The sequence below is a fragment of the Abrus precatorius genome, unplaced genomic scaffold, assembly GCF_003935025.1.
Source record: "Abrus precatorius isolate BTA unplaced genomic scaffold, Abrus_2018 Scaffold11, whole genome shotgun sequence".
NCBI classification, from domain to species: Eukaryota; Viridiplantae; Streptophyta; class Magnoliopsida; order Fabales; family Fabaceae; genus Abrus; species Abrus precatorius.
This window is the reverse complement of record NW_020874303.1, coordinates 30,453,424-30,481,049: the sequence shown is the minus strand read 5'-3', so window position 1 is coordinate 30,481,049 and position 27,626 is coordinate 30,453,424. Positions and strand designations below refer to the sequence as shown.

Here is a 27,626-nt window from a genome sequence, read left to right as displayed (position 1 = left end):
TCAATATAAAATCTTAGCACAATTAGTTATTTTGTTTGATAATGTTTAGGGTAATTTATTTTGAGTTGTTTTAGTGGATTTGTCAAGAAGTTTTTATAAAAAAGCAAAATTAGTATAAAAATGAATAAATTTTTTTTGATAAATTAAAAATAATTTATCTTTTCAAATCTTAGAGAAATTAAATAAGAGAATTTCTGATAACTTTTAAAATAATAAAAGAGTATAAGTTATTTTTAACTTATGAAAAAAATACTTTTTATTCTATTTTTTTATAAAAATTTCAAAAAAAACATTTTACCCAAATAAAGCCGTTATTAATCAATAGAATATATTAAATGATTACTATAATATATAGAAAAAAAATATGATAGGTGCAAATAAGTTTACTAACCAAATATGATAACTTTTTTAGTTCTTGAAAGATTTATGCATAGCATTAATTTAGTATTTTGAATATTTGTGATATTAAATTCCTAAAACTTTTAAAGATACAAAAATAATTTGTATTTTGATATAATTAAATGTATGGACCATTTTAGTGTAGGGGCTTATTTGATATCATGAACTTTTTTATATGAAAATTGATATTGAATAATTTTTTAAAATACTAAATAAATATTTTTCATTCTATTTTTAAGTAATTTATAATAATTCATTCATTGAAATAAAATATAACATAAATAAAATATTTATTTAATATTATTATTAACACATTTTAAATAATTAATAATATAAAAATAAAAATTTATTATATAAACTCGGACAACCGTATAACATGAAATCGAGTAACTAGTACTATTAATTAAAAATGTGAGACTATTTCTTACATAAATTGTGAAATTAAGAGAGAAATTCCCTAAACCTAACTAGTTCTATGTAGACAAAGTTAACAGTCCAAAATGGTTCAGTTAGAGAAATCACTGTAAATACCTATGATATGTGATTAACAAGAAAACAAATAGACACAAAAACTAAATTAAAAGAATTCAAGTTTAATTAATAGCATATATTCATCTTCATGGGGAAAGCCAGCTTCCACGCGTACAATTTGATAGCTTCCAAATAAAGTCCCAGTGAAACAGCTATGATGAAGAAAAAATGTGAGCGACAATTCATACAGCTCTGTAAGCATCCCTTTCGGTGGTGATGAGGGTGGAAGAGTATTCTCCATGATCATTTTCACCCTCCTTCAAGTCTTCAATCTGCTCAAGAGCTTCCTTGATATCCAACCTTCTTTCCACATTCTCCTCACAACAACTCAAGCCAATCTTTAGGAGTTTGAGCAATTCAGCTTTACTATTTCCAATTCCTCCCATCTCTATATCAAACACATCACTAGTGCGCTTCTCAGTAATCATGGTATTTACCCAATTGGCTATGTCAGAATCACTATTATGCCTGTGTGTAAGATAGTTCTCGGGGAATTTTCCAGTCAAGATCTCCAATATAAGAATCCCGAAACTCCACACATCAGTCTTCTTTGTAATGCGGCCAAGTTGAGCATACTCCGGAGATTTGTAAGGCATGATGATTTGTTGGGCATGGTCAAGGTTGATCACAGGACTGAGGGCATAATCAGTGAGTAGGGGCTCAAAAGATTCATCCAAAAGCACATTGGAAGATTTGAGATGACCATGAGGCACAGTCAAACTTGGGAGTGCGTTGTATAGGTAAGCCAAACCCTTGGCTACACCTTTGACAATTTTCAAGCGAGTTGGCCAATCAAGCCCTGGCTTTTGATAGTTATGGTTACCTGCAACAAATTTATTTATTAACCACATATATAATGATTAATTACATATACACATACATAGGCACTGAACTAATTAATTACCGTGAAGATGGCTGGCTAAGCAACCATTATGAACAAAGGCTGAAAGTAAGAGCTTCTCTTCTTTTCTATAATAATAGGCGAGGAGAGGGAGAAGATTGGGATGGTTGAGGTTGCCTAGTCTTCTCATATGCTCATGGAACTCCTCTCTTGGCACGTTGTTCATTTGCTTGTACCTCTTGACAACCACGGCTTGACCATCCAAAACCACAGCCTTGTAGGAAGACCCAAATGAGGCACTGCCTAAAATTTCTGCGGAGGCCTTCAGCAAATCTTGCAAATCAAACTTAAGTCCGTCATGCCGGAGGAATGTCAGTTTGCTGCCTTGTTCCCCCCTCTTAGAATGTCCATGTCCATGTCCATGTATGTTACCCGACACCTTCTTAGGACTAGCATCATAGTGATCCGCTAGGCTTTTGGTTTTTACATAAACGGGAGGAACGTATTTGTTGGAGGCCTGCCCCTGGAACATTGAGGCCTCATCAGTTGCAGGGTGCTTATGTGACTGTGACCTCAAGCGACATATCACTAACGCTGCAATCAGGATGGCTACTATCAATGCTATCACGATCACAGCAAGTAATATTTTCAGAACGCGCATTTTCCCAGTAGTCTCCGCGCTTGCCTCTTGGCACTTATTCGTCAGAGGTGGCCCACAAAGACCCTGGTTGCCTACATGCTCAAGCCAATATATTGAGTAATGAATTCATCACAATCCAATTCCATTCTATTTTGTGAGGATTTTATGTTTAAATTAAGAAAAATTACTTTTAATAAAAAATTATTGAATATATCATTTATTAAATTTAATATATGATATTATTTGATCATATTGCATATATGCGTATGTTATAATAATAATAAGAAGAAGAAGAAGAAGATTCGTACGTACCACTAAAGGAGGCGGCGTCAAAGTTGCGTAGATTGATCGGGATGGGACCCTCCAAGTCATTGTTGGAGAGGTTAATAATCGTCAAATTATTGTGTTGAAACTGGGGGATTTGGCCTTCAAACTTGTTTGAGTCGAGCCTGAGGATGAGGAGACTAGGCAAAGTAGCAAGGGAGGAAGGAATTTTACCTGTGAACTCGTTATTGGCCAAATACACTTTCCTCAGTTTATGCAAACCCGCAAAAACATTGTCAGGTATTTGTCCTGAGAAATGATTATAGGACAAGTAAAGGGACCTCAAATTTGTCAACATCTTGACGTTGGGCAAGGGACCCACAAAGGTATTGTTCATCAGGCTAAGCGTCCGCAGAGCCGGCATTGAACTGAGAAATTCCATGTTGAGGATGCCGCCTAGTCCCATTCTCTCGAGACGCAAGCCCCAAACCCTATCATTCTTACAAACCAAGCCCACCCAATTGGGAATGTCACCATAACAAGGCGGTTTTGGGTTTATGGATGGATCCCAACTGCTAAGGGCCACAACATTCGTTAAAGAATTCCTAAATTTTAATAACGCCTCAGCATCTGAAGAGGAGAAGGACATCACTTTTGTACACAAACATGATAATAATATTGATACCAATACTAAAACAACGTTGCACTGGACATTATTAGATGTTGCTGCAGGTGCGCGCACAAGCGAAGCAGAGCGCGCGCCCATTAGCATTGACAATCAACAATGACAACGATAATGACGGGAAGAAAAGACCAAAACCCACAGGATATATGATAATGATGTTAAAAATTCCTAGAAAGGTATTGATAGGATTCAGCTGCATGTCATTTTTTTCTCTTCATTCTTATTATTATTATGGTCATCATCATTGTTATTATAAAGCACCATCTTTGATCATTAATGGCCAAAGGCCAATGGTGATGGAGCTGTTAAGGCCAGGAAAGAGCCTAGCAAGAAAAGTTTGACAAGAAATGAAAGGAATAAACTAAGAATGCGCTAACTTTTTGCATACCGTGACAACTTAATTTTGGGTGTTTTCAGAAGTTGAGTTGTTTGCGCGAGAGGTCTAAGGAGGTCCTCTAATTTTCTTCCTTCTTTCTTTTAGTATGTAATTTAAGATGTGAAACCGTGTCCTTTGCCATAGACGGGAATTACATTTTCCATTATTAGAATAGACTGTATTTTAATACAACCCCAATACCATTGCACCTTAAATTGTTTAAAAATATACTAAAAAGCCTGTAAATATAAATTGTGTTGTATATGTGAAATCACCGAAGGACTTAGTATAAAAATTATTTAGAAAATCAAATTAATATTAAGTGAATCTTTAAATTTTCAAATTTGTAGCTTAGTTATAAAAAATTAAAATATTAAAAGTATAATTTATAAAACTTATTTGTATACATCATATATTTTGTTTATATTATGATCGTCATTTAATACATATAAAAAGAATTAATAACGTAAATCATATTTACTTACCTTCATAAAAGGGTTGATTCATAATATGATCTTATATTCATACAAATAATTAGTAAATAAAGTATTAAATACCAAAAAAGTATCATTTTAACATAATATAAAGAAAATTTAAATTAATATTTGATTCATAAAATCATTTTATTCAAAAAGTAAATATAAAAAATATATTTAAATTAAATATTATAAATTCAACACTTAAAAATAATCAATAAAGTTTAATGAATCCAAGTACACATTTTCATTATTAGAGTAATTACTTAAATCTATATTATATATAAAAGCAGTTGTGGAAATAATTTTGTCATGTATATTTTAATTTGTTGTGTGAATTTTGATTTTACCAATTAGCAACAGCTAACATAATTTTCTAAATCAAATAATCCCTTAAGTACGAAGTTCAAGATTCAAGTAATTCAAGGTAAAAATAAAAACTCCATAGACTTCCATCATTTTTATCGTTTCAAGATTCAAGTGAATCAAAATGGCATCGTTGAAAGCATCATCATCGTCTCTCATAGCCAACACCATTGACCATCGTCTCTGACCCTTTCGTAGGCCGTCATTGACTCATTGGATACCACCACAACACCACTGCTCAAAGAAAACGCCAACAACCCTTTGCCCACTGCCACCGATAAGGTTCCCGCATCACCACCATCCCCTAACCTTAAGTCGGGTCACCAGTCAGTATTGCGCCAACAACCGTATGATCATCATTCTCAGCCACCAGCTTAAGTGGTGCACCTTTCCCAACCCCCCCAGAGTTGAGAATAGATTTATTTATTTTTTAGTTAAATTTGGTCAGATTAATAATAATCCCAACAATAATGTAAGATTTAGATAATTTGAAATATTTATATGAGAACTATTATGTAATATTTATAATTTTTTAATCTTACTCTTAGAAGAAGTATCAAATATTTATCAAGATCATTCAATCTTTTATTAAATATATCCAAGGGATAATATTTTATTAGACCATGTGAGGAAGCTTTGGGGACCACGTAACCATGTTAGGGGAGATCTTCTTTTGAATGTAGAAGAACAAGTTGCAAAAGATAAAATACTTCTCATGCTACTCTCTCAAATATCATTGAATATGGTTCTATTGATACTACTTTGATCTGAAACTACTTTAATTGAGTACCCATATAACCTTAACGTCAAATATGAAGAAGTCTTTAAAAATATGCTCACTTTCTTTAACATTCTTCCCCCAAAATTTTACTTTCTCATTACCCCCAAACTAAACACACAGCTTATTGTTGACAAGCTAACTCTGCCATGAAATCAATGCAATAACTTCTATAATATGAACACAAAGGGATTCATCCACCTCTCCTTAAGTTTTTTTCCCCACAGTAACATGAATATAGTACACATTATTATGATTAGTATTATTAATTCTAAAAAATATACACATTATATGATAAAAAAAAATCCGGATAATAGATCAACATTTTATAAACATCAATTATTAATTAATACTAGAAAAGATAAAAATTTAACGTCCATTGTCAGCATCGCTTATCAAATTACAGATATCTGAACATTCCACCAAACTGTACAAGTCAAGGACAAGTAAGCATTAGCTGAAGAAGTGACCGGTAAAATGCTATATCTTTCTACTTGCTCAGCTTACAAATCATTTTATTCACAAAAAAGTGACATTAACTACTATAACTTAACTACTTGACATTAATTGCTATTGCCTAATATAAGCAGTAAAGGAAATAGAGTTCTTGGTTTTCTTACGGTGGTAGTATTAATTTTATGTTAATGGTGGTAAAAGCCCTTATAGTAGGCAGGTAGTTTTACAAGGGGACATTTGAGTTATCGATGGCTGAACTTGTATTTGAAATGGGTTTGCACACACATAACTCTCGTAAATAAGAGTTATTTGAGCATTATATATGATATTATTTTGGGATATTAGTGTTTAATTTTATTCATTAACGTCATAAACATAAGTTATATTCATATAAATATTTTTAAAAAATTTATTCAAAATAGTAATACTTACTTTTTTAAAAAATGATACAGGATAAATTAGATTTTAGAAAGATTAAAAATAATTTCAAAAACTGGTATGAAAATTCCAAAAGTTAAAAAAAAATGTTCAAAAGAATCAAGAAAAAGTTATATATATAGGATCAGAATTTTATTACACTAGTGGCACACTTTATATAAAGGAAGATGGGGGGTTAAATTTGCCACACTTTTTACCCACTCAAACACCAAATCAAAGGAAGAACAGTTCTTCAAAGTAAAGTCAATTAAAAATCGTAGATAGTGGGAAGAGCTTTCTTTATTGTTATGAATAGCTAAAACTTTTGTTTAGGAATGGATATTTAGATATGGAAAAATTGGTGGTGTTTATTGTGCTTTATCGATTTAGAGTTCGTAACCCATATTGTTGTTGATAACAATTAGTTATTTGAAAAAAATCTAACTGAACTAAACACGGAAAATTGAGTTTTAAACCATAGACATGAGTAATATAAATTAGCTTATCTAAATCTATGGATAAATCAATTAGTCAATAAAATAGAAATATAAATATCTACTTTGCATAACATTTAGATACTTAATTTAGTACTTGTGGTTTGCACTGGAGCTGATTATATATAAAAACAAACTAAACCAAAATATTCTTGTCTATTCTTATATATTTTCTTGAACAAGGTATATAAATGAATTGAAATTTTTTTTTTATCATGAATGTATATGTATAACATATGTTGCAATGGGTCATTATTTTCAAATATGAAACTCATAAATAAATAAACAATTGTCATTTAAATATACAGGTATAATATGTATTAAACCAATCTAGAGGTTATGTCATCACTTTGCAATAAAATATGAAAATATGTTTTAATTTCTTGTAAAGGTTTTCTTCTGTTTGGACTATGTAAGAAAGTAATTAATCAAATATAAGAATAGTCTGTATAAGTAATGCAGTAGTGATATCTTTTAAAGAAGAAGAAAAAAACTTAATTTAGTTCAAATTTCATACTACATTTCAGTCAAACCAAACTGAACCACAAGCTTCTGGTTGAATTTTCAGTTGGTACAAGAGGCAAGTGCCCTTGTATCTTTATAAAAAAGAAAGAAAAGAAAAGGCACCCAGCATCTCCTGATATGTTATGTGGTAGCAACGAAACGATCACATAAAATTAGCACGTAACACACAATTTTGACACGTATTGATAAAGTACATAGCAAACAGTTGAAGTGATTTACCAGTATTGACGAGTACGGAACCCTTGCTTGAAAACAACGAGAGGTCTGAACAAATGAAGGGAATTTAAGTAATCTAGAGTAACAAGAATTATTGTTTAAAATATGAAGCTATAAGATTTAGGAATTTTAAAAGGTATGGTACCTTATGACATTAAGGGGGCCTTCGCCAGGAGAGCCTTGACCGCCTCGGATGCAAGTAGTGACACACTTGATTGTGCAGGTTTCGGCTTTCCTTGACTTGGGTTTCTGTATTTTAGGTTTCTTGCAGTCTTTGGGCAACGGGCACTCACCGGACAATGTTTGGGGTATGTTAGATAGAGTCTCCGGTTCAGGAGTTGCATCTGCTGTTGCCACAGAAGCTATTACCGCAGTAACTGAGAGAAAGGTAGTAAGTGCTAGAGCCAGACTGTAGCTGCGGCATGCTCTACTGAGGTCCAATTTGCAAGCGATGCTTCTTTTCCTACTACGCATATTGTTCTTGTTGGAACAATTGCTGCTGCACCTATTATTACTGTGCCAATTGCCCTCTGCCTCAACCTGAAGGAAAGGCCTCCACCATCCACAGTACAGCGATGAACTTGGGCCATAAATTACCATTATCTTTTTCCTCTCTTTCTAAATTACCATATTATCTTCTTTTCCCTTTCTCTACGCTTCCCGCCCACAATATTTATACTTCCTATCTTTTTATTTATTAATTTAACTTCGAAAAATTATTAATTTATGGCAAAATATCGTATATTTGACAGCTTAAACTTCTAAGATCGTTTGTTCATAGTTTTAAACACAATCAAATATCAGACTAAATTATTTATTAATATCTTTGATGAAAAATAAATATATAATATGTAAATGTTTATAAATTACCCTTTGTGTCGACTCTCATTCAAGTTTGAGACTCTAAGAGATGAAACAATTTGTTAACGTAAAATATTAATACTATTATATTATATGATGAATGCGATAAAAAAATCTTTAAAATTTTAGTTTTGATAAAAGAATTAAAACAAAACATATTCATAAAATACAATTTTAAATATTACTCGTGTAACACCCTCTTTTTATTTTTTGGTAATTATATGTTATTTAATATTAAGTAGTATTAGAATGCAATTAAATGTAAGTTTGAAGGATTTTATAAGAGTTTTAGTGCAGGAGATGTCATTCAGGCAAGGTGAATCTTGCTTAAGTGAGATTGAGCGTGCAAAAATATCTTGCTGCAGAGCTATCTAACTCAAGCAAGATAATTCTTGCTCAAGCAAAATGAGATAAATGTTGCCCAACTGTCACCTCGCCCAGGCGAGAGTGATCTTGCTCAGATGAGCTGAGAATTTTACTCAGGCGAGGACCCATAGGAGAAATTAAGTGCTCTTTGGACACCATTTCGCTCAAGTGAGATTTAGCTCACTTAAGCGAGCATGTCAGAAAATAGTGAGCGAGATCACTGTCTGCATATCTCACTCAGGCCAGATGTCATCGCTCAAGCGAGTTGTACCTCGCTTAAGCGAAAACGCGCGGGACTGAAGGGTATTTAAGAGATTTTTCACATGAAAAATTCGTTCTATTTCAAACTCACATCCTTCTCTCAAGTTCTTTGAACTCTCTCTTCCTTTCACTCAGATAAAAAGCTTCAAAAACTCTGATATCTCTTTACAATCACGCTCGGACGATAAAGCTAAGTGATTCTAAATAAGTTTCTTCGGATTAAACTTGAGTTTTTCTGATCATTTTTCCTATTTTTGTTTCTTATGGATGTCTTTTGGTGTTTAGGAGAACTTCCATAGTTGACTCCTCAACCATTTTCAATATATCTTTGTGAGCTCATCTTTAAGGTAAGGAGAGCTCTATTTTATCTTTTTATTATAGTATTTATGTTGAGCTCATAGAACACTGTTATATGAATTTAGTATGTGAATAGATGAGTATGATATATGTTGTGTTGAGTATAGTTGAAAAGATGTTTGTTTAATTATTTGAACTATTCGGTTGCTTGGGTTGAGTGGTTGATATATGTGTATATGTATTACATGATGAGTACTTAATGTGAAAGATGATTAAATTTGTTGAATGATTATCATAAGATTTTATGAAATATATATCTGAGTAGAATGGTATATTAGAATGATATTAATATAAAATGGACTGGAATAAAATTAGTCTAGAAGTGCTTTACTAAGCATGATCTTATGAGTGGAAAGAAAGAATAATTATGAGAATGACTCTAAGAATCGAATATGGATTAAATCTAGTGTGAATAGTTATAGAGATGCACTGGAGTATAGAGTCTAGAGACAATGAGAATCTTGGGGAAACGTAGAGTGGTGATCAACATTCGCGTATATGTACATACTCTTTCTGAAAACGAATACGTCACATGGCCTCACACTCGTTTTCTGATTAGACTCTTGATTATACCTTTGCTAAGGGGCCTGATTATTGTACATGTTGTATCCATGTGCATAGGCTAACCGTCGACTATTTATCTAGTTGAGTAAGACCTTGAGAAGCACTGGAGGTATCGGTATCTGTGATCACAGTGCACTGGAAATGCGTGTTGGAATAAGAGAAAGGAAAAATAGATAATAAAATGTTGATTGTTATTTGTAATTTAAATGTGTTTGTGAATATGAATTCATGAAATTGAATGTGTTGTATTGATGTATGAATTATGATTTTTATGCTGAACATTTATAAAGGGATAGAATAGATGTTCATCCTTACTAAAACTTTTAGGAACCCAGGACGACGGAGCATTAAGGAAGAGTTAGATTAATTGATAGTTTTGTACATTTTAAATTAAATTATGTATTTAATGAGTATCAGAAGGTAAATTATTTTAAATTTGTTGTACTTGTAGAAGATGAACCTAGGGTTTTTATTATGATAGAAATAGATTTCTCTTGTAGTATTCCTTTTAACTTCGTTAGGAATAGGATACACCAGACTTTATGTGTATATATGTATAATGGTACTGTTAGAAGTCCAACAACCCTCACATATCTATTCACCTACCACAATCATGACTCTTAGAAGACCGTCGAGCTGATTCAGACGATCTCTACCTGGGATCAGACAAGGATCTAGATTCAGAAGACTTAGCTGAGATAGAAAACTGACACAGAGTAAATGAATAAAACTAATCTTCAAAAGTTAGTTTTGAGGAAGACTGCTCTGAGACTTATATATTTTTATGGATTATAAACATTATAGTTATGTAAATATTATTGTAAATTTCATTCTTTTTGACAAACAGTTTGTAATATTTTAAGTTGAAATATGTACTGTATCTACAGATTTCTCATGAAAACTTTTACATTATAATTATGACATTTATTTACTCTTTTCAATTTCCATTAAAGTTGTTATATCAATATTACAAATTATTAAAATTCTAAGTAAGTTGCTATATAAATTCATAGAATTATGAAAAAAAGATATATCATTTTAATTGATCAAAATATAATTTATAAATTATACAAATTTTTTAGAATAAGGTGTTACAACTCGTGTATCATTACCTCAAATTTGAATATTAAATTATTAATTTATTAAATAATTTAATAACTTACAATTTTTAAATTAACATATCATTGTTTTTTTTTTCCCAAAATATTACTTTCAAAATCATTTGATTGCAATCAAACTAACCCAACCTCTTTAGCAAATTATTCAAAAACAAGTTAAATTAAAGGAGTAGAGATAAACTATATTTTGTATCTAGGGAATTATATATTACATTTTTTATAAAATAGCCTAAATTATATATTACATTTTTATCACTTATTCTTCTTTTTTTTTAACTTTTAAAATTAGTTTATGTTTTAAATTTCTTTTTATTCTCTTTACAAATTTGAATAAAAAAATAAAGAATTTAAAGTTTAAATAAATATATCAATTAGAGATTAAGAACATGTTTGTTTTCTATTTTAAAAATTTTTTTATTTTTAAAAATAAAATATAGCATAAATTTATATTATATTTTATTTTTAAAAATAAAAAACTACTTTTTAAAAATAACAAACATACTCTAAATTTACATAATTTTAAATCAGAAAAGATTCATACTTAATAGCTCCATTTTTTTAAAAAATAAAAATCATAAGTAATCTAAATTAAAAATAAAAAAATATAATTAAATATATAAAAATGATATTTTATTTTTATACAATAAATTTGTTGAAATGCAACAACGATAAATATTTTTTATTTTTTTAAAATTATGTGCATGTCATATTTTTCTTCAACTTACACTAATTATATAATTAATAAAAAAATAAAATATATTTACTTACTCTTAAAAAACAGTTCACATTCTTTTTCTCTATTCATAAAATATTTAATAATAAGTATTTTACCACAAAATTAATATATTCTTTCAAAAAATTCAATAAAACACATGGACATTAATATTATATTATATACTTCCTTTTATATGATATATAATCACTATAAAATTTTCTCAAAATTGATTTCAACTACTAAAATATATTAGCAATACATTCTTTTAATACAATTTTTATTCTTAATTAAACTTTACAAAAATTATATTTTTTAAAATTAATATTTTTTAAATTTTAATAAATTTTATCTAATTATAAAAATATTTATAAAAAAGTAAATATATTATTAATAATTTTTATAAACATGCTACTAACTAATTTACAATTCATTCCGTTAACCACCCAAGCATGTAGTAAGAAGAAGGTAAAATCTCCAGAGTGAGTTAATAGTTTAGTTAAAAAAGATATTAATACTCTTTTATTTTTAATATATTAGAAAAATTACAAATTCACAATCGTTAATCTGAAAAGGATATAAAATACCTTTTCAAATTTATTGGTACCATAGCTAGTACTAACTATATTTCGTATCAATATATTGTAAAGGTTAATAACATAAGTAACATTTTTATTTTTATATTATTAATAATTTTAAATATAATAATATTATAAAATAATTTATAATTTATCTTAACATTTTTTTGAATGAATGAATTAATATAAATTATCTTAAAATTACAAAATATATTATTTAGTATATTTTTTATTTTTTATAGTTCTTTAATGAAAAACATTAAAAATGATTAGAATATTAAAATAATAATAAAATACAAATAAAGTATTAAACTTTAAAATATGAAAAAGTGTAAAGTAATATTGTAGTGAAAAAATTAATTAAAAATATTTATTTATAAGAAATTTAATATTTAATCAAATAAAATGATATCAAAATAAACAATATCTTTATGCTGTGCATTATATTAATATTTTTTTTCTATTTAATGCTTATAATAATAATTTTTTATTTTGTTAAAATTGTTGTATTTTTCTTTTTTATCTTAAAAATCTTAAAAACAATTTTTAAATTTATAAGTGTAAAAAATGAATTGAAAAGGTTATAATGCCAAAGATCAAGCAGCGTGTTAATGAAATAAATAAAAAATAATAAAATATAAATAAAAAAAATGCCATGTAGCATTGTAGTGGAAGAACTTGGGTAAAAAAAATAAATCAAGCGACATTGTAATAAAGGAGCCTTAGAATTAATTTATAGATGCCATCTAATATTATATTAGAAAAAATAAAATTAATTTATGGATACTATAAAAAACAATTTACATATTCGTTGTAACTCTCCAATTCAACAATTTAGTTATGCATAACATAAATACATTTAAAAAGTCCTTTAAAATGTTGGCATGCTTGCAACTAAAAAATGGTTACTCCGAGTAGATATTTGTTAATGGTATCCTACTCTAAACAAGTATTTTTCTTTACTTCAGGGAAGGTAGTACAAGTGGTCTATTATTGGCACTGATTTTTTATTGTGGTACCGATTTCCTTTTTTGTGTTGCCTCTGTAACTGATAGGATAAGAAAAGAAAAATTTGATTGATTGCCCATAAATCAGGGATAGTTTTCTATAAATCGTTTTGGACATTCGGTTAAGAAGTATTGTGTATAACGATTGTGATACTTAATGGGATGGTTATTATGCTTGCACAGAAAAATAAGAATGAATATGAAGAGTAATTTTAAAATGAATGTGGGGATGATGGAGATGATATGAGAGGTGCAGAGGCTGACAGAGAGAGAAATGTGGCTTCCAAATCCTAAAGCATCAGGGATTAGAAAGGGGGGAGGAGGAGGGGGAAATGGATTGGTGGCAGTTGCTATAGATAAGGACAAAGGAAGCCAGTACGCTCTCAAATGGGCCGCCGATACTCTTCTTACCAGAGGTCAAACTATTATTCTAATCCACGTTTTGCGCGGGACATCCTCACCTGTTTCCCGTATGTCCTTGTATTTAGTAATTATAAAAATCAATTTCCATCTCTTACGATACCCAGATTCTGAGTGAAACTAGGGCAAAAGGGTGCATGTAACTTTTTATCTTTTTTAAATGCTACAGGGGGTAGTGAGGCCATAGTATGTAACATCAACACTTCATCTGCATCTCCGCAGAGACACCAACTTGATAACACTACCAAGGATCTGTTTCTTACCTTCCATTGCTATTGTACACGAAAAGATGTACGTTTGACGGCAAATACAATAATGATACTTTCTCACCATCGTCAAATTCCGTCCTCCTTTTTACTCAGATTAGCAGAGAACATCGAACAAGATTTTTTTATTTTTTATTTTCACATTGCTTACTGCTGTTAAAAATTTTATTAGATACAATGCCTTGATGTCCTACTTGAAGACACCGATGTTGTGAAAGCAATAACAGAATATGTTTCTCATGATGCAATTGAGAACTTGGTGGTTGGTGCAACATCAAGGCATGGATTTATTAGGTAAGGTCCACTATCTCCAAGTTAACCAGAACCTCTGCAATTAAGATTGCATTCGTAATCATAACTATTTAGTCTATCTTTAAGAAGAGAGTAATTTTGATATTAGCGGACAGGAAAAGGCATTATGTCTGCTGAAAAATATCCTCCGGTGGATGCCGTCTTCTTTGCTAAGCACAAAACTGCAGATTGAGCACCTTTCTTAATTTATAATGGCCTTCCTTTGTCCAGATTTAAGTCATCAAGTACATCAAGTAGCATATCAAAGGGGGCGCCAGACTTTTGTACTGTGTATGTCATTTCTAAGGGGAAAATCTCCACAGTTCGGAATGCTTCTCGTCCAGCTCCGCATACATCCCCACTTCTGAACCACATTCATAATCTAAATAACCAAGATGGAAATCAACCTGTCATATCCTCTAGACGCATGAATTTGAGAGGTTTTTTTCTGTGATCACAGTTAGCTCGAGATCTATACTTGCTTTTTTTTTTATCATGTTTTGATCCCACGTATGCTGCAGACAGGACATCAATGAAACCTCACAGCTCGCAGGATGAATCTATGAAGTAAGTCCTTTATATAAAACCATTCAGAGTAAACTAAGCTGCAACTCATGCAAATTTGATTATCAGGATTGATACTTTACTTTCTGACCTTCATATGACCTACAATAACATCTTTTCCTTGTTTGAAGCAGGTCTCCACTTGGAACAGAAAGAGGCGTGAGTGGAATGTTATGCGTGGACTTTGCAGAGTCAGATACAGACATGTCATTTATAAGCTCTGGGAGGCCAAGCAGTGGGCGGTCATCCTCGGTTTATGACTGCATTGACTCGGGCCGAACTTCCCGACTTTCTACCAGCTCCGATCGTAGCTTTGGATCAACCCGATTGGGTCTCAAGTTCAAAGATCCCAGTTCACCAGATATGTCTTTCTCACAGGAAAGCTGTAGAACATCGTTTTCATATTCATCTCAGAACATGGTGAGTACATTTTTTTTATAAATATATTTATATGGGTCTTCAATTGACTGCCAAAACGAAATATACTTAGATAGCTATGTCAGAATGTATCTCTCCATTTCTATAAATGTCTTCTATCAATTAACAAGAGGTTCCATCCAATGGCTAGCTAGGGCACACTCAGCTATGCTATTTGCTTCTTAAAATTCTACTTTTTCACGCACGTACAGACCATATCTTCAAGAAATCATGTTTCTGTGCCTAAGTAGAAACAAAGATAAGTGTCCATTAAACGTATCCACTTCCTTTTGCTAAAACATTTAGGATGAAGCAGAAGCTGATATGAGGAGGCTGAAGCTTGAGTTAAAGCAAACGATGGAAATGTACAGTACAGCATGCAGAGAAGCACTTACAGCACAGCAGAAGGTAAATATGAAAAGTAGTGCATTTTCTAAAAGTATATTATTGCCATTTGAACTGGTACTATTCTTTTGTTTGCTACAGTTAATGGAGCTGAACCACTGGAGACTTGAGGAAGAAAAAAAATTAGGAGAGACACGATTGGCTCAGGAAGCTGCGCTGGCAATTGCAGAGAAAGAGAAAGCAAGATGTAGAGCTGCCATGGAAACTGCTGAAGCAGCTAAGAAAATTGCAGAGGTGGAATCACATAGAAGAGCGAGTGTTGAAGTTAAAGCTCTTAAAGAAGCAGAGGAAATGAGGAAGTTATTGGACAATCTAGCCCAAACTGATGTGAGATACAGAAAATACAGTATTGAGGAGATTGAAGTAGCCACAAACTTCTTTTCTGAATCTTATAAAATTGGGGAAGGAGGTTACGGCCCTGTTTATAAATGTTACCTTGATCACACTCCGGTTGCTGTCAAGGTTCTACGTCCAGATGCTGCTCAAGGGAAGTCACAGTTTCAGCAAGAGGTGAACAACCAGTGGACATGAGTAATTCTAAACTACATTTTGTATTTTATTGCATCACATTTTTCCATCACTTCTAGCTAGTCCAGGCTTATCTTTTTATGAGACTGAATGAGACCATTAAAAATCTAATGAAATTTATTATTTCCAGAAACGCACACAAACGGGCAGTATTGGACATTAAGGATAAACCTAAAAGCATAAATTGAAAGCAAAACTGAATACTGAGTACTGATTACCTGGAAATTAATTGTACGGTATGCCAATTGCTAAATATGGATCTTGTGGGGGTGAAATTTGTTACCCTGTGCAGATTGACATACTGAGCTGTATGCGACACCCAAACATGGTGCTTCTTCTAGGAGCATGTCCAGAGTATGGCATATTGATTTATGAATATATGGCTAACGGAAGCTTAGAAGATTGTCTGTTTCGAAAGCAGAGGAGCAGTGTTCTGTCTTGGCAGCTGAGGTTCCGAATTGCTGCAGAGATAGCCACGGGCTTACTATTCCTGCATCAGACCAAGCCTGAACCTTTAGTGCATCCTGATCTGAAACCAGGAAACATTTTGCTAGACCAGAACTACGTAAGTAAGATTAGCGATGTGGGATTGGCAAGGCTTCTCCCAGCTGTAGCAGAAAATGTAACACAATGCCGCATGACATCAGCAGCTGGAACTTTCTGTTATATTGATCCTGAGTATCAGCAAACAGGAATGCTTGGTGTCAAGTCGGATGTTTATTCTCTGGGGATCATTTTTCTTCAATTATTGACAGGCAGGCCTCCAATAGGATTGGCTCACCGTGGTCAAGAGTCTATAGAGAAGGGCAGGTTTGCAGAAATGCTAGACCCATCTGTCACTGATTGGCCTCTTGAACAAGCCTTGTGCCTTGCAAACATAGCAGTCAAGTGTGCGGAACTCAGGCGAAAAGATAGGCCAGACCTTGGGAAAGTAGTGCTTCCAGAGCTGGATAAGTTGAGAGAGTTTGCCGAAGAAAAGATGATGATACCCATCTTTTTAGGATGTAATGCACCTTCCCCCAACCACAGTCAATCTTCCGTGCCACAGGTCTCTTTAAATTCTCTGAAATCATAATAATTTTTTGTGTTTATTTATGATGCTACTAGGCTAGGCTTCCAATTCCATGATTTTGTTGAGATCATTTTGCAGGATGTGATGAGCGATCCGCGGCTTGTACATTCGGGAAGCTCATCAGCTCCATCCACGCCCACAGAAGGAAAATCTTAAACTCGTGCAGGGGGCATCTGAACTAAAGCAAGTTTTTCCGGCTTAGAAAAAGTTTTTCCGATGAAATTAGTCATCATTGTGAATATGATGATGTACAGCATACAAAATGAAAACATTGGGTTTTCGGATGTGTGGGGTGATAAACATAGATAGAGCGGGCAAGTGATAATTCGGAATTTTTGTATTATGTAAATATCTTAGAGAATATAAATCGTCCAACTTCAATACTCTGACGACAAATACGACAATTTTGCTTCTGCCGTCATATGTACTGTTTTTCTTTCTTTCTTTTTTTTAATGCAGCATCATCAGTTTTCATTGCTATGTAATAACCAACGCCTGGGCTCCGTCAGGTATGGTATGCAAATTGAAGTTACACAGCATACAAGGAATTGAAGAATACAACGTTTTCGTTTTACCGCAGAGAATGGTAGAAGTGTTCCTCTGGCACATGCTGTAGTGCCTATAGAAAATAGGGCCACCAAACCGGATCTGTCACTGTTCAATTTATACGACAGTTGGAGCCGTGTTAGAATGCAATAAAGCTTTTATGTTGAAGGAGAAAGGGTATGACAGAATGATGATTCGCTGGATTAAGATTAACTGCTGCCTGCGGTGGTGTTATGCGTGACCATCGGGGAGCTTTTCTAGTTGCTTTTATTTGCATTCTGCAGGGTAGCTGCTCAATTTTCGAGGCTAAACTTTAGAGATAAAGGTTTCTCTTGGTTCATTCTGTAATCTTGTTAGCAATCCAATTTATTCAGAAAGGCTGTCATCAATCTGAAACAAAAAATTGTAGCTGCTGCTCTAGATGAAATTCGTTGGATGCACGTTTACGGAGAAGCTAACTCTCTTGCAATCCTAAGCTAGGCATGGTCACTCGGTAATGAATGGTTTAAAGCATTTCGATGTTATTCCCAAATTTGCTTATGATAAGGTATCTTGTGTGGTTCATCACTAACCAGTTCAAACTTTTAATTTTATTATAATTCTTTGTAGAAATATTATGAAAAATTTTGAAATAGGTCCTTGCTGAGAGATTGTCTTCTCCCATAGAGCACATCTAGGCACCTACAGATGGAGCAAATTGCGTAGGGCTCAGCAATTAAATGCCTTTCTAAATACAAGGAATGGATCACCTTGTATGGAATATAATGTGAAGTACTCAAGTCTGAAGAACACGATCGCAAAGAAACAACGGCAACAGCCACATGAAATATGTTCAAACTTTAAACAACACATGTAGTTAATTACCTCTTAATTATTATGCAAAGTGAAAAATAAATCTTATCTGCAGAATTTGTACTGGCCTAGTAAGATAATGGAAAATGTAGAGTAGACAATTACAGCGGGGGAGAGGATCAACTAATATAAGTACGAGGCTTTCCACTTTGATAGAAGTATGAGAAGATCACCAGAAAAAAGTTATGAACACAACAGCCTAAAATTTTAATAGGTGTGGGGTCGAAGATGCATCATAAAAATGTGAACATCAATATTTTTTAAAGTTCCTTTCTTTTACTTGTCAAATCGCTTTACAGTTTGAGTATTTCAGTTTGATGCATCGTTGCTTTCTTATTAGTTTTTAACTTGTTATACCTTATAGAGATAGAAACTCTCGGCAGTGGGCACTGGTACTCTAACAACGTGGCATTATATGCATAAATATAAATATATGCTCCTACAGATGGCTTTGGGAGACAGCCTACGCCCAAGGGAGAAGTTTCTCGTTTCAGCGACGTGTCCTGTTATTATTTTTATATATTTTTTAATTGTATTACTTTTTATATCATCAATCATTTTACTTTTCATCTTTTCTTTTTTACTATAAAATTGATGAATGAATATAATTTTTCCTTTCTTTCCATGTAAGATGCAGAACTAAGAAACCTCCCTCCGTTGTTTTTAATCTATCTGTAGGAAAGATATGCAATCTCTGTAAGAGGAACAATGGGACAAGGCCAAGAGCAGAAGACCCGACCAGAACCCGGAGTTGAAATTCAGGTTCTTTTTTGTCTATCGCTTGTGGAGTACGTATTGAAAATTTGTATTGCTTTTCCATCTTTTTTTCAAATGTAATTACCTTATATCATAAAGATTGAAGTGTACGGATGAATCCTCTGGCTGCGGCGAAATTAATGCAGGAAAGAGGAGAGATATTTTTCTTCTACCGGCCTAAAGTTAGCAAGGAAGAAGCTCACAGTGTTGACGATGTCCAGCGTCTCTACATTATCATGCAGCCTGAATCTGGTGAGAGGGCGGTAGAAGAGAAGCAAGAACTGGATGAGGGGAACCAAGGTGCCAAGAAAGGGGGATATGGCAGCCAGGTACGGGAGTCGTTGGTAAAAATAGAAATTAAGCACACAAATTGGTAGCCGGCTGGTGGTTGAATTTGGTTGATGTCTTGTGGTGATTAATTTTTAATCTTAAAATAAAGGAACATGATGAATAAGCAGTGTATAATCTTAATAACAATATATATTTTGAACCGTGTGTGTGTAGGAAGTAAATATTGAAGAGCAATCATTATTTCGGTTAATGGTAATGGGACGTAAAAGACTCCCTGATCCGAGCGAGAAAACCCAACCTTATTGGGGTTTTGTGGCGATTGTTACAACAAATGCAGACCGTGTGAAGACTGCCCTTAGAGGAGGTGAAGTGCTTATACCTAATTAAGATTAGAGATTTACATTAATCATACGTCAATATTTTTGCATGACTCCTAGAAAGAATTGTAGCTCAGCTGATGCTCTTGGTTGCATTAATTAATTACAATAACATGGGAGTAATATAAATGATATATGGCATTGGTGGCAGAGGAGTATGAAAGTTCAAGTTCAACTTCAGCCAGAGGACACAGACATACTAGTGGTGCTAGAGCTGTGGGAGAAGGCATATACCGCATTATAAGACACAAGGGGGAGGAAAGGAAAAGAAGGCACACTCATTTGATCTACAAGCTAGAATTTCCAGCTGAAGGTGAAAAGAAGGAACCCCAGGAATCACTAAACATTGAGCGCGAGGGGTCATTCATAATTCAAATAAAGAACCCGGAAAAAGGAGGTGGCTGGGGTCTTCAAAACAAACGCAAGGCTGTCTTCCCTGCCCACCTGCAAGGTCTGCTGGGGCATGTCAAGTTCGTCCCCGCCGATCCTCCTGACTTTCTCAACTATGAAGGGTGCGAATTCTTGCTCATATCTGCCTCTGACCACATTGAAGACGAGTTGGGTCTTGACCTTCTGACGGAAGGAGAACAAGATCCATCCTGCTCTGATCTCCTCAACATATTTGGAGATGCTGCAGCTGCATCTACCACCGCTTTTCTCAAAGGAACTTGGACCTGAAATGTTCCTAGTTCTGTTTAACTTAGACGCATGTTTACTTAATGTGTCATTCCAAGTCGAGTTTATATCTCCATTTAACTTTACACTTTTATTAGTGCAATTAATGGTTATCTGTCTTAAAGACTAATATGACTGAACGTATATTTTAAAGGTCAATATAAATTTTTTTTAAAACACTGTTCTGATGAACCTTTCAATTGAGTAGGATTAATATCATAGTTTACTGTTGTACGTAAAAAAATTAAGTTTTAATTTTTAAACAAATGTTTTGTTATGTTTTTGTTATTATAATATATTTAATAAAAATTATTTTCATCCAGTTACATCCTTTTTAACGACGCTTTATAAGAATTAAAATAGTTTAATAGAAATTAATTTGTAAATAAATTAATTATAAGATACATTGTGTATTTAAATAAATTTTTAAAGGATAGAGTTATTTTATTTTTATAAATATTTTATATAATATCAAAGATATATAACTTTTAAAATTAAAAGCAATTATTCAAATTAAAATATATTATTTTTATTAATATGACATATTATATTTAAAAAATTAAATTTTAATTATGATCAATTGAAGTTATAAATTTTTTATTTTTTAAATATAATATAATATATTAGAATTTAATTTTAATATATATACAAAGACACACTATAATATTTAATATTATTGTACATTTTTAATAAAAAATTATTAAATACAAATTTTGATCGCATGTCATTAAATACATATTAAAATAGTAATTAAATTTTAAATTAAAAATATTTAATATAAAAAATTATTTAAAGAATTTATTATTCATTTATTTATAAACAATATGAGGATGGATAATTTTTAGCTAATATATTTATTATATATTTTGAATTGATTTAAAAAATAAAATAAATATTAATCTATTTTAATATAAGTTAAGATTCATCGAAAAATAAAAAAAAAATTATATCTCGTATTTTAATTTAATAATTTTTACTTATATTTTTGAAATTTATTATAAAATTTAATTAATAAAAATATATTTAAAAGAAGTGTTTCCTTAGCAGTTGTGATGGATAATTGTTTCCCGTCTCGTAGGGTTTAAGATTTATATTGTTTTAAGGCTTCAGGACATGAGAGTAGACAGTCGAGAGGGTGATGGCATAAGTATTTGAGAGAGAGAAAGAAAAGAAATAGCGGTAATGTGAAGATGTTGGTTCAAATTCACAGAAATTGGTTTCTTCCAGTCCCAGTTGCGTTTGCACACAAGATGGAGGTGAATAAATGCGTGATATGGAAGCATCCTCCAATTGAAGATGGAAGAAGAAGAAGAAAAAGACGACGACGAAATTGGCGTTGTGGTTCGGGGGAGGCAATCTCGGAATGGGAAGTGGAGGAGGCTGGTAAGGCAGTTTCAAGTTATCTAGAAGAATTGGGGGTGTCGGAGGAGAATTCAGTGTGGATCGCGTCAAAGTCACGCGCATATGTGAAGATGTTGGTGGAAGGGGTGAGGGATTTGGAGCAGTGGGATGAGCAAATTGCAGGGTTGAGCTTCAAGGAGAAGATTATTAATATTGCGACTAAAAAAGGAGAGAAAGGGAAAGTAGCGTACCTAGAGACTTTGGGCTTGAGTCTTTCTTCGTCTATGAATGTGGCCAGGTATCTTTCTGCTGACACCCTCCCGTCTCTGATAAACAAGGTTACGCGTATGAAGCAACTCTTATTTTCTGCCGATCTTGATGATTGTGATTACTTTCGCTTATTCATTAAAAATACTCGCCTCATGATGCGCCACTTATCTATTTCCATTGACGAAGATCTGCAACACACTTTGTCCTTTTTGGAAAAGGTTGAAGCGAGACGTGGTGGTCTAAATATTTTGGCTTCCAGAGATTCCGCTTTCCATTACTTGATCGAATCATTTCCTCGTCTTCTTCAGTTATCAGTAAACGATCACTTCGCTCGTTTACTGGATTTTCTTCACAACATTGGAATCCCTGTTTTTCGCATCCCATACATAATACTGGCTTTTCCTCCTCTTCTGTTCTGGAATCCGCACCTCCTTAAAACTAGAATCCTCTCCTTGAACCAGGTACACACTCTTCAATGTTTAGTTTCAATTTCTCACTGCTTTCTCTTTTTCCTTTTTTAAAACTCGTCTCTCCCCCCTTTCATTCCATTTGCGTCAAAGTTTTTACTTCTCATTCTCAAAACTCGAAGCAATCAATTTACCATGTTTTAACTCTTTTATGTACACCTTTTCTCCCAAGTGCACCCTTTTATTGCTCACTAGATGATTGGGCTGGCGATTTTAATGTCATAAATGCCTCTCTTTTGCTAGGATAAGTACTTTGGACTTAGAATTAAATGCCGACATGATCTTAATCTCATTTTCTACCTTGAACTAATAAATGACTATTATATTATTTTTTAGATTGATATCGTGGATGAAGATTATGCTAAGTTGTTGCTAAAATATCCTTGGATTCTATCTACGAGCATTCAAAGGAATTACACGGAGGTCCTTGCCTTTTTATACTCTTTGAAGGTAAGATTCTGTTGTGTCATGAGTGCTCGTGTCCGTTTGTCATCTTCATTAGTTTGATTGATAGAATGATTTATATAAGCACCGGACTAATAATGGCATGCTTCATTATAGGTTCCAACGACTTGGATAGACCGTGCAATTGAAAGCCAGCCTCATCTATTGGGTTGTTCAACTAGCAAGCTGAAGTTGATGGTGGATCAGTTTGCAGAACTAGGAGTTCAAGGCAAAAAGTTGAATCGGGTTATTGCTAAAAGTCCTCAACTACTATTGCGGAAGCCTGAAGACTTTCTACAGGTATTTCTTTTTTGCTTCAATCAAGTGTTATGATATGTGATAGAGATGTTATAAAAGCATGAAATCTGCATTCCCTGAACAACATAAGCTTTTCGGGATAGTAGGTTCGTGACATGGTATTAACCAAGTGGTCCAGATTTCAAACACTGCTTCACTCATTCTTCTAAATAAGGAAAGTTGAAATTAAGAACAAGGCTGGCAGCTTGTCCATTGTCCTCCCTTCAAGCCCTAAGGGGTTTTTGTGAGGCGGGGTATTAGAGAGGCTATAGAAGTATAAAAGTATTCACGTGTCTTCAATTGACAGCTTAAGCTTTTGTTTAGTTGCTTCATGACGATATAGATGCTATTATTTTTTCTTTGACTATTTCTAGAGGAGGGTAGTGATAGTTTTGCTATTAATTTTTCTAATCTTATGATAAAAAATGCTCTTTCTGGTTTGAAGATTAATATGATTAAGATTAGTTTGGCTTATTTGAATGTAGATATTTAGATTCTTCCTTCCTGTGGTTCTCCAGCTGATTGTGACTTTTTGCAACAACCTCTTAGTTGTGAATTTTGTTTTGTGGTAATCATTGAACTATTTCTTTTTGAAATCCAGTCCTTGAAAAGTCTTCTAACCATTTAAATAATTGAAGCCTTTTACGTCTTGAGAGGTTGGTTTACTCTCATTTAGACTTGCTTATCTGGCATTTCTATTTACCTTTTGGGGATCTTGGAGTAATGACTCAAAGGATGTAGAATATTATGGGGAATTTTCTCTGGTTTGTTGTCAGGGAGCAAGAAAGAGACAATCTCATTGGCCAGGAGGATTGTTAGAGGCGTAAGATAGAAGGATGTTTGGTCTGGGGAATTTGGTGCCTGAAAACATTGCCATGGCAGCAATGTGGCTCAGCACTTCCCAAACTACATTGTCATGTTTCCAGTAATATAGAGTAAGTATGGGTTAGATAAAAATTGGTGGGATGCCATTGCCAACTAATTTTTTAGCAATTTTTGGGGAATGTTTTTAAGCGGTCTAGTCTATATAATGTATAGCCTTGTAACGTTTTATTATCAGAAATAAATAATATTCAGAAATCTTCCGTTCAAGACCCTTGCTCATTGTTATCTACAGATTGTTCTGTTCTTTGAAAATATGGATTTTGATAAAGAAACTGTTGGGAGAATACTTGCCCGCTGCCCTGAAATTTTTGCTGCCAGCATCAATAATACACTACAGAGGAAGATTGAATTCCTTGGTGGGGTTGGTGTTTCTAAAACTTTCCTTTGTGGGGTTATCAGAAAGTATCCAGAATTACTTGTTTCTGACACTGACACAACTTTACTGCAAAGGTTTGTTCTGACTCATCTATCTTTTGTTTGCCGTTGTTCCAGTATCATACTTGTTTAGTCTTGCCCAATCAATATTTAGTACATTACCTGGACACCTTGTGTCATTTTCTGGCATCGAGTATCTACTATTTGTAACTCTTAGTGTTTAGATTTTAGAATCGTATAACTATGGTATTGCTGTGTTTCAAGTTTCAGTTTTCTCTGATTATTAGACGTGGAGAATAAAAGAAAATAACCTGCAGCCAAACAAAGGTTAAATTTCCAGTTTCTTCGGCTGCCTCATGACCACTTCGTAAATGTTGCATTGCATTAACAGAAAAGTGAAACATGAACCTTGCTTCTCTCCTGGAGTGATTGAATGATTGAGGTGTCATGCATCTTGTTTTTTAACTAGTAATTTGATTTGTTGATGTTCTGCAGGGTACTGTACTTGATGAAATTAGGGCTTTCAGAGAAAGATATTGCATTTATGGTACGCACATTTTCTCCTCTCCTTGGGTACAGTATAGATGGGGTTCTGAAGCCAAAAATAGAATTCTTGGTGAATTCAATGGAGAGGCCAGTAAGAGATGTGGTGGGCTACCCTAGGTATTTTAGCTATTCACTAGCAAAGAAGATAAAGCCCAGATATTGGGTGTTGAAAGGAAGGAATATCAAATGTAGTTTAAAGGATATGCTGGGAAAAAATGATGAAGAATTTGCTGCTGAATTTATGGATGTCGGAAGGATGCTCGTTTATCCTCCTGTGCCTTCTTCTAATGATAGCCTGTAAATATCATAATAGTGCTGTATTTTTAGATGTTATTCCCATTGTAGAAATTATATTTATTCCAACATAATCTTGTGTCCCATGTAATCATTCAGAAAAGAAAGAAATACCCTCTTCAATAAGAAGAAAAAAATTCATCACGCGGTATTAGATTTTCTCTCCACGAACCGACGTGCAATCTTCAAACACCCATTTTATGGGGGAAAAAAACCTAAAATTGTCAACACAAGAAAAATAACTCAGAACATAACACATACTGCATGAAAATGACGAAGTTCCTGTGAACATCTACAAAAAAATTCTGTTATGAATATTCTAAATTATCAATGAGACTTCAGGGAGTCCAAAAACCTATAAACACAATTTTCATAAATATTACTTATTTTCATTTATTTATAAAACCATTTTCATCCTTTATTATACCACCCATTCAGCAACTCAATTAACACCCGTGAATACAAACATACGTCTAACTCTCGAGTTTCATATAATAAGGTCAGTTACTATGTACTACTACAAATATCATTCAGCATTGTCCTTAGTACAATATTGCAAAGTATACTCACAGCTCGATACTTATTTACCTTAAACAATTTAATTAAATGTAATATTCATTAAATATGATATATTTTTTATTTTTTATTTTTATATATTTATAAAGTTTATTATAAAATATAAACAAAAAAATTCTTACAAAATTTAACACCTAAAAGTATAAATTATATAGGTGTGGGTGTATGATAATTTATCTGTTAATTTCTATGTTTAAATTATTGTTTTAAGATGTTAAAAATTATTTAATTTTGACATAAAAGGGTAAATTATTATAATTAAATTTAAATATTTATTTATAAATATTTTTTTAGTTCAATAGAACATATATTCGTTTTAAAGTTACAAAATCAATCCTTTCACTTTTCGTTTCAAAAGATGCTAATAAAAATGTGGAGTTAAAATTAATCTATATACATATTTTCATGCACATTATTTAATCATATTTAATGACTCAATTAATTTCACTTAATATTTAAACTAATTGTTAACATATTTTGTTTAACAAACTTTTAACTATTAATTAACATTTATTAAAAACTATAAAAATTGTGTACATTCTTTTCACTACTAATTTAATATTTTTCTCTTATATTTTTTTTAATTTTTAATAAATTTTAATCAATAGTTGAGTATCTTGCTAGAATCCTTCATTACTAAAATAATGTAAATTAAGAGAAAAAAACATTACCATTCTATTGGTAAATGTGATTCAAAAATATGCGTAGAACAATGTACAATACATCTCCTTACTTCAAGAATTATCCACGATAATTGATTAGTACTGTATAATATTATATTTAAAAAAAAAATTGTATAATATGAACAAAATTTCTCGCATTTACCTAAAAATCTGCTACTAGTATTTCTCATTACATGTTTCAGTAATCTCCAAATTACAAAACATAGATGGGAAAGCATTGGACATAAGCAGAAAAAATCATCAGCATTGAAGTAGGTGAAGTCAAAAAGGCGATCACAGAACAGAATCCATGAAAAGCTTCAGCCTTATCCTCAGAGCAAATTTGTTAATGTGCTCACTGATCTAGCCTCACTGAAAAAGTGTTTCAAATTCAGAAAAAAAAAAATTCATAATTAGCTTTTATTAGCAATCAAAAAAATAAATTTTATAAAAAATATTAGATAATCAATTTTTAAAAAAAGTTGCCAAAATTCTTAACTTTAAGCAAGTAACATACTAATGTAAGACTAAAAACTTATACTCAATATAAACCTTTCATTTAATTTATATTTAACGTGTTATAATTTATTACTTTATTAACCGTTAGATATAAGTTAAATGAAAAGTTTAGATTAAGTGTAAAAATTTTTAGACTTAAACTAACGTAAGAAGATCTTGTTCCATATATATATATATATATATATATATATATATATAGGAC

The 27,626-nt window shown here is 32.3% G+C and overlaps 5 protein-coding genes across 10 annotated transcripts in view; 3 read left to right on the top strand and 2 right to left on the bottom strand.

Annotated features, from left to right (window-relative positions):
* Positions 1 to 920: 920 nt before the first annotated feature.
* Positions 921 to 8,114, bottom strand: LOC113854862 (pollen receptor-like kinase 4). 2 transcript variants are annotated; one of them, XM_027486146.1, is made up of 5 exons: positions 7,610 to 8,114; positions 7,468 to 7,512; positions 2,724 to 3,250; positions 1,835 to 2,503; positions 921 to 1,753 (listed from the first exon to the last, which is right to left on the bottom strand). In XM_027486146.1, exons 1-5 carry the CDS (start codon positions 8,062 to 8,064, stop codon positions 1,113 to 1,115), a joined length of 2,337 nt encoding a protein of 778 aa, XP_027341947.1. In that variant the 5' UTR covers positions 8,065 to 8,114; the 3' UTR covers positions 921 to 1,112. The 2 variants fall into 2 exon arrangements, with proteins under 2 accessions (XP_027341947.1, XP_027341948.1); XM_027486147.1 differs by having other exon boundaries at positions 985 to 1,753; positions 2,724 to 3,247.
* A 5,228-nt stretch (positions 8,115 to 13,342) lies between these two features.
* Positions 13,343 to 27,626, top strand: part of LOC113854863 (U-box domain-containing protein 35-like) — a 25,436-nt gene continuing 11,152 nt past the window's right edge. The window contains exons 1-9 of the mRNA XM_027486148.1: positions 13,343 to 13,758; positions 13,896 to 13,999; positions 14,147 to 14,268; positions 14,497 to 14,715; positions 14,961 to 15,249; positions 15,553 to 15,654; positions 15,733 to 16,161; positions 16,472 to 17,227; positions 17,330 to 17,458. Of these exons, the coding sequence (XP_027341949.1) occupies positions 13,563 to 13,758; positions 13,896 to 13,999; positions 14,147 to 14,268; positions 14,497 to 14,715; positions 14,961 to 15,249; positions 15,553 to 15,654; positions 15,733 to 16,161; positions 16,472 to 17,227; positions 17,330 to 17,407 (2,295 nt within the window). The 5' untranslated portion in view covers positions 13,343 to 13,562 and the 3' untranslated portion in view covers positions 17,408 to 17,458. The remainder of the gene's footprint in view (positions 13,759 to 13,895; positions 14,000 to 14,146; positions 14,269 to 14,496; positions 14,716 to 14,960; positions 15,250 to 15,552; positions 15,655 to 15,732; positions 16,162 to 16,471; positions 17,228 to 17,329; positions 17,459 to 27,626) is intronic.
* Positions 16,658 to 20,919, top strand: LOC113854865. The gene is made up of 4 exons (XM_027486150.1): positions 16,658 to 18,344; positions 19,328 to 19,734; positions 19,910 to 20,060; positions 20,225 to 20,919. Exons 2-4 carry the CDS (start codon positions 19,519 to 19,521, stop codon positions 20,749 to 20,751), a joined length of 894 nt encoding a protein of 297 aa, XP_027341951.1. The 5' UTR covers positions 16,658 to 18,344; positions 19,328 to 19,518; the 3' UTR covers positions 20,752 to 20,919.
* Positions 21,807 to 25,804, top strand: LOC113854864 (transcription termination factor MTERF2, chloroplastic). Its single transcript, XM_027486149.1, has 5 exons — positions 21,807 to 22,820; positions 23,163 to 23,276; positions 23,388 to 23,570; positions 24,685 to 24,902; positions 25,323 to 25,804. The coding sequence occupies exons 1-5, from the start codon at positions 21,939 to 21,941 to the stop codon at positions 25,672 to 25,674; spliced, it is 1,749 nt and encodes a 582-aa protein (XP_027341950.1). The 5' UTR covers positions 21,807 to 21,938; the 3' UTR covers positions 25,675 to 25,804.
* The window catches only part of LOC113854861, a 16,116-nt gene continuing 15,389 nt past the window's right edge, over positions 26,900 to 27,626 (bottom strand). For all 5 annotated transcript variants that reach the window (XM_027486140.1, XM_027486141.1, XM_027486142.1 and 2 more), the window contains one exon: positions 26,900 to 27,277. In XM_027486140.1, coding sequence (XP_027341941.1) covers positions 27,261 to 27,277 — 17 coding nt within the window. In that variant the 3' untranslated portion in view covers positions 26,900 to 27,260. The remainder of the gene's footprint in view (positions 27,278 to 27,626) is intronic.

Excerpts from the sequence above, each read along its gene's own strand:
- LOC113854865 (XM_027486150.1), top strand. The coding sequence starts at position 19,519 with ATGAATCCTCTGGCTGCGGCGAAATTAATGCAGGAAAGAGGAGAGATA. Across the intron at positions 19,735-19,909 it reads AAGGGGGATATGGCAGCCAG|GAAGTAAATATTGAAGAGCA; the intron begins GTACGGGAGTCG and ends GTGTGTGTGTAG. Across the intron at positions 20,061-20,224 it reads GAAGACTGCCCTTAGAGGAG|AGGAGTATGAAAGTTCAAGT; the intron begins GTGAAGTGCTTA and ends CATTGGTGGCAG.
- LOC113854864 (XM_027486149.1), top strand. The coding sequence starts at position 21,939 with ATGTTGGTTCAAATTCACAGAAATTGGTTTCTTCCAGTCCCAGTTGCG. Across the intron at positions 22,821-23,162 it reads GAATCCTCTCCTTGAACCAG|ATTGATATCGTGGATGAAGA; the intron begins GTACACACTCTT and ends ATTATTTTTTAG. Across the intron at positions 23,571-24,684 it reads AGCCTGAAGACTTTCTACAG|ATTGTTCTGTTCTTTGAAAA; the intron begins GTATTTCTTTTT and ends TGTTATCTACAG.
- LOC113854862 (XM_027486146.1), bottom strand. The coding sequence starts at position 8,064 with ATGGTAATTTATGGCCCAAGTTCATCGCTGTACTGTGGATGGTGGAGG. Across the intron at positions 3,251-7,467 it reads TTCCGTACTCGTCAATACTG|CAGTTGGGATCCATCCATAA; the intron begins GTAAATCACTTC and ends TGTGGCCCTTAG. Across the intron at positions 1,754-1,834 it reads CTTAGCCAGCCATCTTCACG|GTAACCATAACTATCAAAAG; the intron begins GTAATTAATTAG and ends AATTTGTTGCAG.